Source organism: Nerophis ophidion, linkage group LG24 (genome assembly GCF_033978795.1).
Source record: "Nerophis ophidion isolate RoL-2023_Sa linkage group LG24, RoL_Noph_v1.0, whole genome shotgun sequence".
Lineage (NCBI taxonomy): Eukaryota > Metazoa > Chordata > Actinopteri > Syngnathiformes > Syngnathidae > Nerophis > Nerophis ophidion.
In genome coordinates, this window is record NC_084634.1 from 24,213,825 (window position 1) to 24,231,876 (window position 18,052).

The following is an 18,052-nucleotide window of genomic DNA, read 5'->3' on the forward strand; positions in this document are numbered from 1 at the left end:
CTGGAAATACATTGAAACAGGGATTTATTGTGGCGATTAGACAGTAATGTTACCTGAGCCCAGAGCAGTAGATATTTAAAACTATATGACAAAATTTAGTCTCAGATCCAGATGATAGAGAAATTACTGAACCTTTTCAATGTGTAGTGTCCAATTTGTTTGTACCTCTATTGAGTCTGTTTTAGCATAATTATATTTTTCTTTAATGACGCTAAGTCAACTGACCAAGTCGTGATTAGGAATGTAATAATATAAAATTAAATATCCCTGTTATTGTGACTACAGTTATTGTCACAATATTGTTGAAGGTGCTGAAAAAGTACTTATACACACTGAAGTACTTCAACCAAGTTTCACTCAAAAATAAAGTTAGACATAAATTATATTTTTTTTGGCAGAAGAATCATTAAATATTGTTATTAAGAGCTCTATTATGTTTTATTTGAGTGTTAAATGTTTATCGTCTGTTTTAATATGCCCAGGTTAAGATTTTTTTTTTTAATGATAAAGGGAAAAGGAGTGTTGCACGCAGGGGCGGTTCTAGGGATGCTTATATGAGGGGGCAGTCAGAAATGTGAAGGGGGCATCATGTGTACACATCATGCTCCAGCACTTTTTTTTCTGTGCTTATAGTAACGATGCTTTCTTCATTGAAATGGGTCTTTAGCTATGTGTCCAACCCCAACCTGGAGTAGTGGATTGCACTTTGTCAGGCCTCTACCTTCAGACCTGTCCAACCTGGGTGTACCACCTGAAGACTAAGCTCCTGCTGGTATAGCTCTTACGGTCACTGAGGCACGCAAACCCCCTGACCACAATAAGGTGGCAAACCCTCAGGGGGGGAAACTGAAAAATAAAAATAAATGAATAAAATAAAATAAAACATCCTTCATCCAGATTTTATCAACCAACAACATAACATGTATCCTAACTGGATGGCCTAACTTTTTTTTTTTTTTTTTTTTTTTTTCTCTTCCAAGATGGCGCTGCTGTAGTGGCTGCTGGAGGCAGGAGCTCTGTGCTCTTGTGTCACCCTTTTGTGTTTCCCTCGTTTTCATGTGTTATTATATTTTTTTGCATTTTGGTCCAGGACCCTTTGGGACTGTGTGACAAGGGGTGGCACTTTTGTGACCTCTGTGGTGCTTTTTTTGTGGACTTCTGGATCTGCCTCCAGGGAGCCTTTTGGCCATGGAGACCAGCTGCTGGGTCTCTGCTACACCAGAGTCTGTTTGGAGGGACTGGAGGAGATGCGGATGAGGGGACAGGACCGCGGAGCTAGCACTGAGCGCTGGGACGGAGAGGCTTCGCGGTGTCTTGGCTGGGTGAGCAGGTGTCGGACACCTCAGTCACCTTGGACGTATCCTCGCTCATCCATGCGGACTGGACATTGGCCGAGAGTGGAGTCGGCTGTCTTGGTTGCTTTCTTGGGTCTGCTCCTGTCTCTGGCCATGCTCCCTCCTCCCCAGCGGACGATGGCGTGGAACACCACAGAGGCCACCACAGTGTATATGTTTATTTTACTTTTTATTCATAGCTGTATGTAAAAGTTGCTGGTTATATCTGCTGCTTTAATGTCTTTAATGTCCTCTGTGTTCTTTGATGTTTGATGTTTCCCTCTTACACACATGTAAGAGGGATGTGTACTATGCCTATGAGTTGTTGTTTTTTCCCCTTGGCCTCAGTCTGCACCCCCACTCCAGGGCCCACGCTGAGACCGATTTTTTCAATTTTATTTTAATCTTCTATTCTTTTCTCCCATCCCCCCCTCCCCCTTGTTTACCTGTATGTCATCTTTTTTGTAAGGGGCGCTGGAAGCCGGCAGACCCGTCAGCGATCCTGTTCTGTCTCCCTATAATGTTTGTCTGATCTTGAATGGGATTGTGCTGAAAATTGTAATTTTCCTGAAGGAACTCTCCTGACGGAATAAATAAAGTACTATCTAATCTAATCTAATCTAATCTAACTCTCAAATAAATTTTGACCCAAAATAGGACTTCACACACTAGTCAATATTTACAAAACTGAAAGGTAGTCTGATGAATAATGATAAAACATAATCTTAAACTAATTTATAAAACAGAACAGTTATACAGTAGAACATTTTTTTCTTTTGTATTTTTTTTTTTTTTTTTTTTTGGTTGGTTGGGAACTTAACAGCTCAAAAACTCCTTTCTCTCCACTCCTCTTTCATTTCTCTGTAGATTGAAACATTAAAGGTTGACTATGTAGAATTACAAGAAAAACAACAGAAAAATAATTCCAGCAGTCGATTGCCAGACCGTTGCTAAGTAAAACGGGCCGTTGCTAGGGACTCCACTCTGAACAGAGGACAGCAGAGGAGGACTGCTAAGCACCTTAAGTTTCATTTTTACCGTCATTAACAGCATCATACATGACTTGTAGCTTGTTACAGGGACAGTGGAGGCTCTCTGCCTTCCAAACCACTGCTGCTCAGAGCCTCCGCTGTCACTGCTCTCGTCAAGTTGTAAAAAAAAAAAAAAAAAAATTTAAAAAAAAAAAGGAACTCCGTAGCACTGAAAGTCCGCGACGATAAACGTGTTTATGACAGATAAGACTACACAAATAAACCCATCCTAACAAGTATATGATAAATGTAGACAACTTTTCCTTTTCTTTTACTTTCATACTGCAACAGTGATTGGATGTTTACTGAGGGCTGAGGAGTGTGTGCGGGTGTGTGTCTGCTGCGCAGCCTGTGGAATGTTGAACACACGCACAGCGGAGGGGGGGATGAGAGGGAAGCCGACACTACTATATCGTGTGTGTCCCTTTTTCGGCGGATTTTTCCGCTAGTGCAGATAATTTTGTCAACTTGTAATGTAGTAATTTTGTGAGTTTATTAAAATTTGCTTTCTCAAATTTTGATTTGAGGGGGCAAGACATTTATTTAAGGGGGTTCTGCCCCCTCTTGCCCCTGCGTAGAGCCGGCCATGGTTGCACGTCCAGATTATGTGACGTGGTTCACATTCTCTTGTAGACACTTCTGTGTAAGTCTTCAGAGTATCGATCTATCACTCCGCTAAGAGCACTGTCTGTAAGTTCAATATACACAACTAAATATTTTCAACAAGTTTAGATTGGAGGATGTTAATTGTACCGGGCAATAAAGTTATTGTCTCTTGTACTCATGTTAGCATTTAAGCAAGCTCACCATCCATTACCGTGCTATCTTACTTGCCCAGGAAATGAACAGCATCTCTGGTCTGTAAGTTTAAGACCAATTATTAATCACAGATTCGCAATTAATTTGAATTAAAAAACAGTAATACTGTCAGGAGTTTTACCATAGTTTATCATTAATCCTGTTTATACTTCCCTTGTTGTAATATTGCATGGTATACTATTTGTATGTAAATAAAGTATATACAAACTATTTTTTGATTTAGTAACCACAGACTGGATAAATAAATGCTTTGGTGTCCGAAAATGGTCTCTGTGTACAAACGTTTAATCCACGCATGTTTGCAGCACAGCAATTGTGGATTGGCTCTGATTGCTCTCTAGTGCTCACAGCTCATTCAGTCAGCACATAGTTGCTGTTAGCTACTGTGCTACTTTATGTGCCTTTAAAGTATTTTTTGCCTTTTTACAACATTATTCTATTTTTTCTAGCTCAGTATGAATCCAGAGAAAGCAGTTAACAAGCGATGTGTAGCTTTGAAACTTTCACCGTAGTCAACACTTTATCATCCCCTCTACCTCTTTAAACGACAAGAAAAAATATTCGTATTCTTTATTCCTAATCATTATAGCGAGCTGGCTGTCCAAGTTAAGGAGTTTTGTGATTTCAAACTCAGTGCACTACACAGTTATTGAAATTATGTATGCAAGTCGTCAGAGCAACTTCACATGAGGACAGTTCAGTTAGTTGTTTTGATGATGTTAATAAATAGAAACCTGATACAATACACCCTTTGTAATGTTTGTTTAATATATAGTACTGTATAGCTCTTAACGTTGTGTTGGAAGTGTACATACATATACTAAAATATGAACTTTTGTCAAGGCTGCAATCTATTATTCATATTTACATTGTTTAAGAAGAAATTTGCTTAAAAAACAAAAACAATTCTGTTCAAGAACCAATTACATCCGTAAATCAGGGTCCCACTGTATACATTACCTCACAATAAGCCCCATACATTTCAGCAACCATTTTATTAACTCCTTTAAAAGGGATGAATTTAATTACATTTGGATATAATTTTTAAAAAGTCAGTGTACAGCTTGGAAACCAGTATAGATTTACTGTCCATATGGCCATTGCCTACCTGATTGCCTGTCCAGCTCGCGAAGCATGGTGTAAACACAGTGGTCAAAGAAATCTGGCAGGATGTCGCTGCACCGCCCAATGAGGCCTTTGATCACAGTCTTAAGCTCCTTTCCAGAAAGACAGTAGGGGTAGTCTGGACAAAAAAAAAAACACTGATGGAAGTCTGACAGAAACTGATTAGCAAATCCCCATGTGCAACATATACAGTATACTATACTTATGGAGGTCTTTGTAGTTTGTTAGCAGGGTTGCAAAGGAGAAAAAAACATTATTGTGGAATCAAGGTGATACTGGATGTTTTACTGTAGTAAAACATGCATGCATCTGACAAATATTAAAAAATAAATAAAAAACTATGCATGCGGTGGTTATTAACAGGTGGTCTGATCCTCTCATAGTCACTTATTGACAAGGATATTTCACAACACAGCCACAGAATCACTGTTGCAATAGCGGTCATGAACAAAAGCTCAGTCAGCAATATTAGCAATGGTTAGTTCATTGTAAACTACAGTACAGCAAATATGACAAGTTTTACACCAACAGCAGAGTTTCACAAACATTTAAAGTGTAAGCACATGTTGATAAAGCTGCTGACTACTCATGATATTTCAAATCATCTGGAGTTATTAAAAACTACATTGAGAGGTTGTCTACATCCACAGCTATTAACGCCAAAGTTCTTTGGCAGTTTTAGAGATGCAGGCACCTATTTGGGTTTGTAGACCACGCAGGCGGCGACTGTAGGATATGTGGTGGTTAACTGAATAAAGGCATATTGGAGCATTCACAGTAAAGCTGGCAATATGTGTGTGTGTGGGGGGGTGATCATCACAATATTTAGTTTTCCCATATCAGTCGATAACGATATGTATCACAATATGTATAAAATTACTATTTTTGTCATTTTTACCACTGTGTTGCATGGCCTTTCCTTTTAACAACACCTAATTAACGTTTGGGAACTGAGTAGACCTTTCCCATTATTGCTTGATGTACAGCTTAAGTTGTTCAACAGTCCGAGTCTCTGTTGTCGTATTTTACGCTTCATAATGTGCCACACATTTACAATTGGAGACAGGTCTGGACTACAGAAGGGCCAGTCTAGTACCCGCACTCTTTCACTACGACGCCACGATGTTGTAACACGTGCAGAATGAGGCTTGGCATTGTCTTGCTGAAATAATCAGGGGCGTCCATGAAAAAGACATTCCTTGGATGGCAACATGTTGCTCCAAAACCTGTATGTACCTTTCGGCATTAATGGTGCCTTCACAGATGTGTAATTTACCCATGCCTTGGGCTAGGCGATGTATCGAATATACTCGATATATCGCGGGTTTGTCTCTGTGCAATATAGAAAATTACTATATCGTGATATTTGAGTATACGTTGTCACGCAGTTGCTTTTAGCTGGAGGCATTACAGTGCAGGTGTTTCTTACGCTTTCTTGTCTCTGCTTGTCACAGAGACAAAGGTGTTCATTCAAGGCCAAGGCAAAATATCGAGATAAATATTGTGTATTCTGACATAACCTAAAAATATAGAGATATTAATAAAAGGCCATATCGCCCAGCCCTACTACACTCCATACCATCACAGATGCTGGCTTTTGAACTTTGCGCCTATTACTGTCCGGATGGTTCTTTATCCCTTTGAATGCGTAGGACACTGCGTCCACAGTTTCCAAAAGCAATTTGAAATGTGGACTCGTCAGACCAAATTACACTTTTACACTTTGCATCAGTCCATGTTTGACGAGCTAGGGCCCAGCGAAGCTGACACCGTTTCTGGGTGTTGTTGATAAATGGCTTTGCCTTTGCATAGTAGAGTTTTAACTTGCACTTATAGATGTAGCGACAAACTATAGTTACTGATGGTGGTTTTCTGAAGTGTTACTGAGCCCATGTTGTGATATCCTTTACACACTGATGTCGGTTTTTGATGCAGTACTGCCTCGACTGAGGGATCGAATTTCACGAGCATTCAATGTTGGGTATCTGCCTTGCTGGGATTTCTCCATATTTTTCTGAACCTTTTGAAGATATTACTGACAACATATGGTGAAACCCCTAAATTCCTTGCAATAGCTCGTTGACAAATGTTCTTAAAAACTGTTTGACAATTTGCTCACGCATTTGTTCAAAATGGCCTTGCGATGAGGTGGCGACTTGTCCAGGGTGTACCCCGCCTTCTGCCTGATTGTAGCTGAGATAGGCGCCAGCGCCCCCCGCGACCCCAAAAAGGGAATAAGCGGTAGATAATGGATGGATTTGTTCAAAGTGGTGACCCACGCCCCATCCTTGTTTGTGAATGACTGAGCATTTCAGGGAAGCTGCTTTTATACCCAATCACGTCACCCACCTGCTCCCAATTAACTCGTTCACGTGTGGTATGTTACTAATAAGTGTTTGATGAGCATTCCTCAACTTTCTGAGTCTTGTGCCAACTAATTTGAAACATGTTGCAGGCATGAAATTCCAAATGGGCCAATATTTGTAAAAAATAAAGTTTTCCAGTTTGAACATTAAGTATCTTGTCTTCGCAAATCATTGTATTCGGTTTTTATTTACCATTTACACAATGTGCCAACTTAAATAAATAAATGATAAATGGGTTGTACTTGTATAGCGCTTTTCTACCTTCAAGGTACTCAAAGCGCTTTGACACTACTTCCACATTTACCCATTCACACACACATTCACACACTGATGGAGGGAGCTGCCATGCAGGGCGCCAACCAGTACCCATCAGGAGCAAGGGTGAAGTGTCTTGCTCAGGACACAACGGACGTGACGAGGTTGGTACTAGGTGGGATTTGAACCAGGGCCCCTCGGGTTGCGCACGGCCACTCTCTCACTGCGCCACGCCGTCCCTTCTGTGTCTTCACTGGTTTTGAGTTTTGTAATTACAAAACAATGTGTATTTTTATTTTATTTTTTTACTAACATTTTTTTCCATTTCACCTTAACACATTGGCAATTTGAACAACATTCTCCTCCATGTAAGCTTGCTCTGATTTTAAATATGAAATGCACATCATTGTACATGTAATATTTTACTATATTGAGGCACAAGGACGCACATCTCACAGTGTGAACCCACCATGAGCATAGCTGCTGAGGGTCGGCTCCGTCTCAGGAGCAGTCAATTTGAGATTGAGGTACCCGGCTAGGTCCTTCAACCACACCGACGGATTTTTGGGAAACAGGGTCTGACTGTTGGCCAACTGCTGCTTCAGGTCGTTGATATCTAGCTGGTGATGGGAGCAGAACAGTGGCAAACATCAATACCACACTTCCAACAAAGAGCCTTTATGCAAAAGGAGGACTGGGGATGCAGCATGTGATTTTTTTTGCCTCCTAGCAGCTTGTTCTCTGGTATATTAGATTAAAATGTTAAAAATGTTAATGACGTTGGCCTTTATATTTATCACTGTGACAAAAATTATCCAAGCAATTCTTTTTTTGTACCTTCAAGCATCTTTTTAAGAAAAAACAAAAAGGTACTCACAGCTTTAAAGGCATCCTCTAGTGTTTTGTGAGTTGCCTTTGTGGCTGGACTGCTGCTGGGTGACTTCTTGGCTGGTTTACTCAATGAAGAGGACTTCTTGTTAGGAGGTTCACCTGGTGGTGGTACCTGCTCTTTGTTCTGTTTCTTTCCAATCTTCTCCAGGGATTCAAACAACGTCTCCGACATCCTCACGGGCACTGAGGGACACAAAGGGAGGCTGTGATTAGACTTCTACAGACACAGCCGCCAATGCGTTGTCGATTTCAAACTTGTAGGTCCAACTGTTGTAATTTCTCCACAATCCTCCCATTTATGGGATGTACATTTTGTATTCACCAAACCCCTCCCCCTCCTCTCACAGTGCTGTTCTTCTCATTCCCGGCTACATATCCTTGCGTAATGAATTGGCATCACAAGAGGTATAATTCATGCAAGACCAGTTACACACCCACATCAGTTGGCCTACTGAAAGTGACAAGTTTTATCTTGCAATTAAATAGTGTGATGGTTACAAATCAACTGATGTATTTGATGTTTGTTTTTTTAAGACGTGTGTTCAGCATTTCTTTATTCCCAGTATTATTATATGATCAATATGCCATAACTGCATAGTCTATTTGTGGAGCACGGATGACATCATCATCTATATTAGGTGTATGAGTGGAAAAAAATACAAAACTTTGACAAGAGATGCACACTAGGGGTGTGGGGAAAAAAATTGATTCGAATTTGAATTGCGATTCTCACATTGTGCGATTCAGAATCGATTCTCTTTTTTTTTTATATATATATATATATTTTTTTTTAATCAATCCAACAAAACAATACACAGCAATACCATAACAATGCAATCCAATTCCAAAACCAAACCTGACCCAGCAACACTTAGAACTGCAATAAACAGAGCAATTGAGAGAAGACACAAACACGACACAGAACAAACCAAAAGTAGTGAAACAAAAATGAATATTATCAACAACAGTATCAATATTAGTTATAATTTCAGCATAGCAGTGATTAAAAATCCCTCATTGACATTATCATTAGACATTTATAAAAACAAAAAGAACAATAGTGTCACAGTGGCTTACACTTGCATCGCATCTCATAAGCTTGATAACACACTGTGTCCAATATTTTCACAAAGATAAAATAAGTCATATTATTGTTTCATTTAATAGTTTAAAAAAATTACATTATTTCAATCAGTTGATAAAACATTGTCCTTTACAATTATAAAAGCTTTTTACAAAAATCTACTACTCTGCTTGCATGTCAGCTGACTGGGGTAGGTCCTGCTGAAATCCTATGTATTGAATGAATAGAGAATCCTTTTAAATCGGGAAAAAAATCATTTTTGAATCGAGAATCATGTTGAATTGAAAAAAAAAAAACGATGTGGAACCAAATCGTGAACCCAAGAATCGATGTTGAATCGAATCGTGGGACACCCAAAGATTCGCAGACCAACGCACACCTATTATGATTTTTCCTGACAAATACACCACATGGTGGCACTGTTATCAAACCCCAAAATCTGACAATCATTGTAAAATTTGAGCAAGACTGGGGGCACAGGTTGTGAAGTGAAGTGAATTATATGTATATAGCGCTTTTCTCTAGTGACTCAAAGCGCTTTACATAATGAAACCCAATATCTAAGTTACATTTAAACCAGTGTGGGTGGCACTGGGAGCAGGTGGGTAAAGTGTCTTGCCCAAGGACACAACGGCAGTGACTAGGATGGCGGAAGCGGGGATCGAACCTGCAACTCTCAAGTTGCTGAAATGGCCGCTCTACCAACCGTGCTATACCGCCTGTTGGACAACTAATTGTTCAAAAGTGATTGGCTATTTGTCTAATCATTATAAAAAATATAAAATACATGTATTCAACATTTATATTTGTTGTAAATCTAGCCATAATCACCTTTAACATTGTTTCTTGTAAAACATTCACCATCCCACTGTCCTTGCCCTTATGTGGGCCTACCGAGGATGTCGTAGTGGTTTGGATGTCGTAGTGGTTTGTGTTGTGGTTTGTGCAGCCCTTTGAGACACTAGTGATTTAGGGCTATATAAATGAACATTGATTGATTGATTGATTGATCTTGCTATTATGTTCCTCTCAGCTATAACTTTAGTCAAAATCTAAACGAGAACATGTGTCAAAGTAAGGCTACATCTTTTACTTTGCTATTTAATCTTGTCATTGATTGAAAGAGAAAGTGATAACTAATGCACGGCTCAATTAAAGGTTTATTATTGTTTATTATTTCTGCATGACAAGTAACTGCTTGCTACGTTAGTTTTTAATACTCTATCGATATATTTTCTGATAAGATATACTGGATAACACAAGAACAATTGTGTGGGTGTGTAAACTCTATATGTTCGTAGCTATACTCAGGTGTGCGACCAATGCGCCAATTGGATCTTAGTTTTTTATGGGGTGTAACGTACCGTATTGAACCGTTTCGGTACGGGGGTTTTGGTTTGGTACGGGGGTGTACCGAACGAGTTTCTACTCTAAAGTCTTAAGCTACTTTGGTTCTTCTGCCTCTGTCTCAGCACCCAGCATTGTCCGACCCACACATATATAGCGGTAACAGCCAATCAGCAGTGCGTATTCAGAGTGGTAACTGGTAACAGCCAAACAGCAGTGCGTATTCAGAGCGTATGTAGTAAATGCTTCAGCGTCGAGCCAATAAGTGTTTAGCAGGTGAGCATAAGGCAGCGTACTCTCCCCAAATGATAATAAACACCTCCCAGTCAACTACTATGAACATCCCTATGAGCACGTTGACCTTCTAGAAACTTAAACTTCAGCTCAGTTCGCTCGCAGTTCTGGCTTGAGGAGAAGGTTAATTAACTTTTAGCGTAACGTTAGCTCATTTTGTAGTGTGTGTGTGTGTGTGTGTGTGTGTTTTACGGACAGAAAAGCTTTGAATGGCAAAGTCCCTGCTATCACATGTTGATAAAAATAACATTTACATAATAAAAATCAACTACAGGCTTCCCAAATGCTGTGATAAAATAAGCATGATGAGTTGACTTGAAACTGTTTAATGTTGCACTTTGTATACGCAGAAAAGTTTTGTCACTTTATTTAATCAAAGCAACGACTTGAGGCAGTTTAATGTTGATTAATGTGGGCAAAAATATTAAAATGTTCCCAATTTTAATAGCATAAAGCCATTGCTTACAAATTTGGTAAAAAGTAACCCAAAAAAATGTATATTTTGTTGTTTTCTTACTTTACCGAAAATGAACCGAACCGTGACCTCTAAACCAAGGTACGTACTGAACCGAAATTTGTGTGTACCGTTACACCCCTAATATATACATCTATATATATTAGGGCTGCAACTAACGATTAATTTGATAATCGATTAATCTGTCGACTATTACTTTAATTAATCGATCAATAATCGGATAAAAGAAACAAACTACATTTCTATCATTTCCAATACTTTATTTAAAAAAACAGCATACTGGTACCATGTCCTTTCGACTTGCCAAATAAAACAAGGCAAGTGTTACAAAAATGTTTTTGTTTTTTGTTTTTATAAAGTGCACCATTGTCATACACAATAGAAATAATTTTGCAAAGGGGAATTTCAAACCTGGCTATTACCTATTCCAACCATTCTGCAATGTTGGATGCTGAATGTCTTTCCCCTAGTGACATGGTCGTAAGACAGATTGACTTCATGTTCCATTCGTCTCCAATGTAGTGGCATATATTGCCACTGTGGCTACACTTGTCCATACATCAGTAGCGAGAGCAATTTTGCTCTGCGTGGCTTTTATGTCAGTCTACAAAGCATGCAATGTCCGCTCGTAGTTCCTCTCCATCCGTTTGGTAAAATGCTTCCTTGAGAGCAGTGTTGCCAGGGTTGAGGACGTGAATCATTTGTCTAAAGCCTTCATCCTCCACCATTGATGGTGGCCTAATGTCAGTTAGCAACATATTCAAGATAGCATCAGTCGGTGCAGCCGCTTGCCGTGGTGTGCACACCTTCCATTGTACCAAGTCGCTAATGCTGGCTTGTTTATTTCTGAAATGAGAAAAACCATATTATGAACGTACATAGTAGCATCATTTACATGTAACTCAATACATACCCAGTTGATTTAATTAATAATTTCTGGCGTAAAAGACAAATATGCCACCACGTTAAAAAAACAGCTAAATTAAATACATGGACATTGGAGTTGCAGAATACACCAATAACACACAAATGTAACTCATTAGATTAGAACCGGATCAGATATAGTACACGTTTCTGTTCTGAATAATAAAGGATTCCCTTTAGGCTACCTCTGAATAATAGCATGAAATATTCCAGCACCTTCATAACGTTTAGTTATACTAAAGCGTCCCTCAAGTCTAAATAGATTTACATAGCTTTATTGGGCTATATGAATGTCCATTGATCCATTATGAAACCAACCTGAAATATCTTGGTAGCAGAGAGCAGTATGTGCATATGAACAATGTAGATTCAGATAAAAAGATTATAACACATGGAGTACCCCCAAGGTTCTGTACTGGGACCAAAAATGTTTTTACTGTATATTAATGATATTTGTAAAATCTTTAAAAAACTCAACTGTATTCTTTTTGCGGATGATACAAGTCTGTACTGTTCTGGGCAAGACCTTGACCAACTCCTAGAGACTGTAGAGATTGAACTCCACATACTAAAGCAATGGTTTGATGCCAATAAACTATCAATCAACCTAAATAAAACAAAATATATAATTTTTGGAAAAAGGAAAAACAACATACAGTGTCATATAAGAATTGATGATATGGAGATCCAAAGGGTGTATTCAATAACATTTTGGGGAATCTATATAGATGATAAATTAAATTGGGAACTTTACATAAATATACTTAAGACAAAAATGGCAAAAATTATTGCTGTTACATAAAATTAAAAACTCTGTATATCAAAAGGCTCTTAACATGTTATATGATTATTTCATACTCCCATATCCTAATTATTGCGTTGGAATCTAGGGTAACAATTACAAATCAAACATCAACTCTATGTTTTTACTTCAAAAGAAAGCGATTAGCGGTAGAATTGTATATTATGCGAATTATCATGACCATACCAATGCTCTGTTCATTAAATTAAAAACATTAAAACTACACGATCTTGTTGACCTCAATACTACTATTGTGACTTACCAAGCCCATAACCACATGCTGCCTGGGTGTCTACAGAAGATATTCAAACCCAGAGAGAATCCCTATGACCTCAGAGGTTCAGCTTTCTCTCAGAAAGCAAAAATAAGAATGAGCTTAAAAAGTAGATGTTTTTCTGTTATAGGAGTTCAACTGTGGAACAGCTTGGATGATTCCTTAAAATTTTCCAGTTCCATTCACACATTTAAAAAACACTTTGAGACCAATGTCTTAAAAAAATATATCACTCTTGAATCAACATTGTAGTTAATACTATGATGTTTATTAAAAACCAAACATGGGATATAAATAATAATGGAAGTATAATTGTTTGTATATATAGTATATAATTGGTGCAAAAGTTTAATACGTGTGCAAGGATATTTCACATGCCTTTACTGTGTATATAATTTAACTATGTTCATGTGTATAATGTGTATTCAAAAAATGCTGTGCAAAGGACATTTCATAATTTTCGGAAGTTCATTTCGTACTTCACATTGTTTATAGGGTTAGACGCAATAAGTTTTCAACTTCAGCCTAAACCCTTTTGGTCTGCGACATTTTAATTTTCATTTTTCAATCTATGAATGTACAGCTGTTTGTTTGTTGACCATTGACCGAAGAACAATAAACTTGAAACTTGAGATATTTCTGTCTGTTACGTTTATACGTGCGTTTTCTCTCTCAAAACGGAGTCAAATGTGCCGGAAATACAATATCCGCCCCGTGTTGCAACAAAGACATAACGTTAAGGTTACTCACAAAAAAGCTGAACTTATGAATGAATGCCTGTTGCGACTCAAAACAACACAGAAAATTAAGTCACCGCACTATCCAAAAAGTTCCTAACAGTCTGAAAGTTAAAACACAACAGTTGCTGTTGCGCTTCCTTAAAAAAATATATATATCCTCGTTAACAAAAGATTAAAAACACACAAAGACGGACACAACGGATCAATGTACTCGGAGTATGGACTTAAAAAAGTTACGTACCTTGAGTTCTGCCCTTCATCCATGGCTCCTCTTCAGGTGCTGCCGAAGCGATGTTGTCCTTCCGTGCCACGCGAGGTCCATGTTGCACGTTTTACAGGAAATGTTTTCTTTGAAGTCTTTAAAGTAAAGTGTTCCGACACTTTTGACAACTTAGGTCGAGCACTTTTCTTCATTAAGCAATAACCTGGAGAAGTTTCTCCGCTGAACTATCCGTACTGTTTCCCTCCGCCATTTTTCGAATGTTTCCAGCAAAGGAAACGGCGTGGTCACGTGAGCTGCACATGACACATCATTGGCTGGTTTAGTGCCACCACATGAGACGTAGCCTTGGCGCCGCCCTGGCGCTGTTTTGTACTGTTTTTGATTATTGTTTTTCAGCTGTTTGTAAATGTTACAGTTAATAAATAATGGTTAAGGGGAGGAAAAAAAAAAAGAGCCTCAGCGCATGCGCATTGCATACATCCAACGAATTGATGACTAAATTAATCGCCAACTATTTTTAAAATCGACTAGTCGTTGCAGCCCTAATAAATATATATATATATATATATACATATATATATATATATATATGTAAATAGTTCTCCGGTCTTATGAATTGGCACAACCCCTGCGAATTTCATTTTGTTTGAGAGCAATAATCTTTTTAATCCTTTCCATATCAATTCTATTGTGCCTGCGATTTTCATTTTGTTTGACAATAATAATCTTTTTGATCCTTTCCATATCAATTCTATTACATTCAGTTGAGGGTCTTGAATACACATGGATACAAAATTTTGAATATTTTTTATTTTGCCAAGTCTGTGACGGACATGGAGTTGGGATTTTTGGTCAATGGTGTCATTGATTGGCGACTCTAAATTGTCCCTAGTGTGTAGGATAGGATATAGGATAGGTCTTTATTGTCATTGCAGAAGTACAACGAAACTTTGTTTTCAGCACAAACCTGTACAAGATTAACACAAACAAACAGTCTACAGGGTTACAGAACAAGAACATTGATGGGTCGTCAAAAAGTTCTATTTTGGTTTCATCTTGACCACATGACATTCTCCCAATCCTCTGCTGTATCATCCATGTATCCATTTTGTTATACACTCAACTTGTTGTGTTTGGAGGAAGAAGAATACTGAGTTGCATTGCAAGAACACCACACCTACTGTGAAGCATGGGGCTGGAAACATCATGCTTTGGGGCTGTTTTTCTGCTAAGGGGAGAGGACGATTGATCCGTGTTAAGGAAAGAATGAATGGGGCCAAGTATCGTGAGATTTTCAGCCAAAACCTCCTTCCATCAGTGAGAGCTTTGAATGGTTGACCAAATACTTATTTTCCACCATAATTTACAAATTCTTTAAAATTCCTACAATGTGAATTCCTGGATTTTTTTTCACGTTCTGTATTTCACAGTTAAAGTGTACCTATGATGAAAATTACAGACCTCTGTCATCATTTTAAGTGGGACAACTTGCACAATTGGTGGCTGACTAAATACTTTTTTGCCCCACTGTAAATAAGTTTTTTGAGCTGACATGCAGTATTTTAGTGTCCACTCAATGGGAGCAAACATGCTTTACAATGATGACGTTGCCTCTGTTGACACCGCGGCTAAACTACCTGACAATGAAGAAACACCGCTTAGGGAGTTAATAATATTAAGATACACTTAGCGGGCTAATATTAAGAATGTAAGAATGTTAGGTTGAGCAGTTCACTTTCAAACATGATCGGAAGTGTCGCAAGATGCTAAGCTAGCTAGCTAGCCTGTCAAACGACTGATAAGCACTCGCAAACTTTCGTAACAGCTGGCTACTTATATTGTCAAAGGTATTTGAGGTTTATTAAGATGAAGACATATCAATAAATACATGATTAAAGAGTCAGTTTTATTATTAAGAGTACAAGGAAGCAAGGCAGGGCTGTCGAGGGCCGTGTTGACTTACGTCTGGATGGATAGTTTGACTCCCCGAGAGCTTTTCTGTTCCCGGAGTTGCTTTTCTTCACGGTTGTGGTTTTAGCAGCAACTGAGCTGCTGTTTTTCTTGCCCTTCTTCACCACCTCCCATTTGCCAACAGAACTATTATTGGACGCCATGTCTCCTGTCAAAAGACAAGTATTAACTGCAGGTAGTCCTCCTGGCTCCCTCCTGAACGAGAGGCGTTAATGGAATAAAGGAGGAAGGCTCCTCATCTTTACGTCAACGTGCCACGTCGCGTTGCGCCGGTGACGTCATCACGTCGCCGTCAGCCCGCTTATGACGTCGACTTTCAGTTTCTTAGTACACGTGTGACTTGTAGATGTGTGTCACCCTCTTACAACATGTAACACTTTCCAGAAACTTGTTTGCCACTAAAATGCGGTACACATACAAACCCCAATATTCTTTCACTTGAATATATGTCGCAATTTTTGTTTTGTTTCTTCCCAAACATGTTTTTCTGTATATGCAGGTATTTTACATTTACAATTTTAGATCATTTATTGTTTTCAATATATTTCACATTTTGATTTATTTGCGGTTGTCAAATGTAATTTGTATATTTTATTTTATATTGTATAACGCAGGGGTTCTTAACCTTGTTGGAGGTACCGAACCCCACCAGTTTTATATGCGCATTCACCGAACCCTTCTTTAGAGAAAATGAAATGTTGTTTTTTTTCAAATTCAAGACAAAGTTGTATGTTTTTGGTAACACTTTAGTATGGGGAACATATTATAAGTATTAAAGACTTAATTTAGAGTTATTTGAACACTAGGGGAACATATTCTAAGTAATAAAGACTTAAAGGCCTGTTGAAACCCACTGCTACCCACCACGCAGTCTGACAGTTTATATATCAATGATGAAATATTAACATTGCAACACATGCCAATACAGCCTTTTTAGTTTACTAAATTGCAATTTTACATTTCCCGGGACTTTTTTCTTGAAAACGTCGCGGAATGATGACGTGTACGCGTGACGTCACAGGCTGTTATGAATATGAGCGCTGCACACACGCACAGCTAAAAGTCGTCTGCTTTAACGGCATAATTACACAGTATTTTGGACATCTGTGTTGCTGAATCTTTTGCAATTTGTTCAATTAATATTGGAGAAGTCAAAGTAGAAAGATGGAGTTGGGAAGCTTTAGCCTTTAGGCACACAAACACACGGTGATTCCTTGTTTAAAATTCACAGAGTTGAAACTTTACTATGGATCACAGCGGACATGGATCCCGACTACATGTCAACCAGCAGGTTTAGGTGAGAAAATTGTGGTTAAAAAGTCGCGCCTCCCGTACAGGTGCCGTCGACTTCCCCGAGACACTGCATGTCAACACTTCCGACTATCAGGTACTGTTAAACTCACTAAAACACTAGCAACACAATATAAAGATAAGGGAATTCCCAGAATTATCCAAGTAAATGTCTCTAAAAACATATGAATCCGTCTCAATGCAACGCGATTGCAATCGCGTTTTTTTTTTATTGTTTTTTTTTTTCTAGTCCGTCGCTATCAATATCCTCAAAAACAAATATTGCATCCTCGCTCAAATTAATGGGTAAATTGTAATTTTCTCGGTCTGAATAGCTGTTTTTGTTGGAGGCTCCCATTAAAATCAATGTGAATATGTGAGGAGCCATCAACATGTGACATCATCTTCTGCGACTTCCGGTAGAGGCAGTGCTTTTCTCCAGTTGCTAACTTTATCGTGGATGTTCTCTACTAAATCCTTTCAGCAAAAAATGGCAATATCGCGAAATGATCAAGTACGACACATAGAATGGACCTGCTATCCCCGTTTAAATAAGAAAATCTCATTTCAGTAGGCCTTTAATTTAGAGTTATTTGGTTAGGGTTAGGGTTACAATAAGGCCATGCCGAATAAGGTATTAATTAGTACCAAATGACTAGTTAAAAGCCAATATGTTACTAATTTGCATGTTAATAAGCATCTAATTAATGGTGAAAATGTTCCCTACACTAAAGTGTTGCCATTTTTTTTTTACTGGTGCACAAAATGAACGGTGGATGAACATCACCTTGTTCAAACAACAAAACT

General features: G+C 38.5%; 1 protein-coding gene across 2 annotated transcripts in view; it reads right to left on the minus strand.

Moving 5' to 3' along the window:
• Positions 1-16,192, minus strand: part of tmem214 (transmembrane protein 214) — a 30,940-nt gene extending 14,748 nt beyond the window's left edge. Inside the window, exons 1-4 of one of the 2 annotated variants that reach the window (XM_061886359.1) lie at positions 15,948-16,189; positions 7,808-8,004; positions 7,400-7,550; positions 4,293-4,427 (exon numbers count right to left, since the gene is read on the minus strand). In XM_061886359.1, the coding sequence (XP_061742343.1) occupies positions 4,293-4,427; positions 7,400-7,550; positions 7,808-8,004; positions 15,948-16,098 (634 nt within the window). In that variant the 5' untranslated portion in view covers positions 16,099-16,189. Of the gene's footprint in view, positions 1-4,292; positions 4,428-7,399; positions 7,551-7,807; positions 8,005-15,947 lie in introns of both variants that reach the window. The other variant, XM_061886360.1, reaches the window with a different exon arrangement.
• Positions 16,193-18,052: the final 1,860 nt, after the last annotated feature.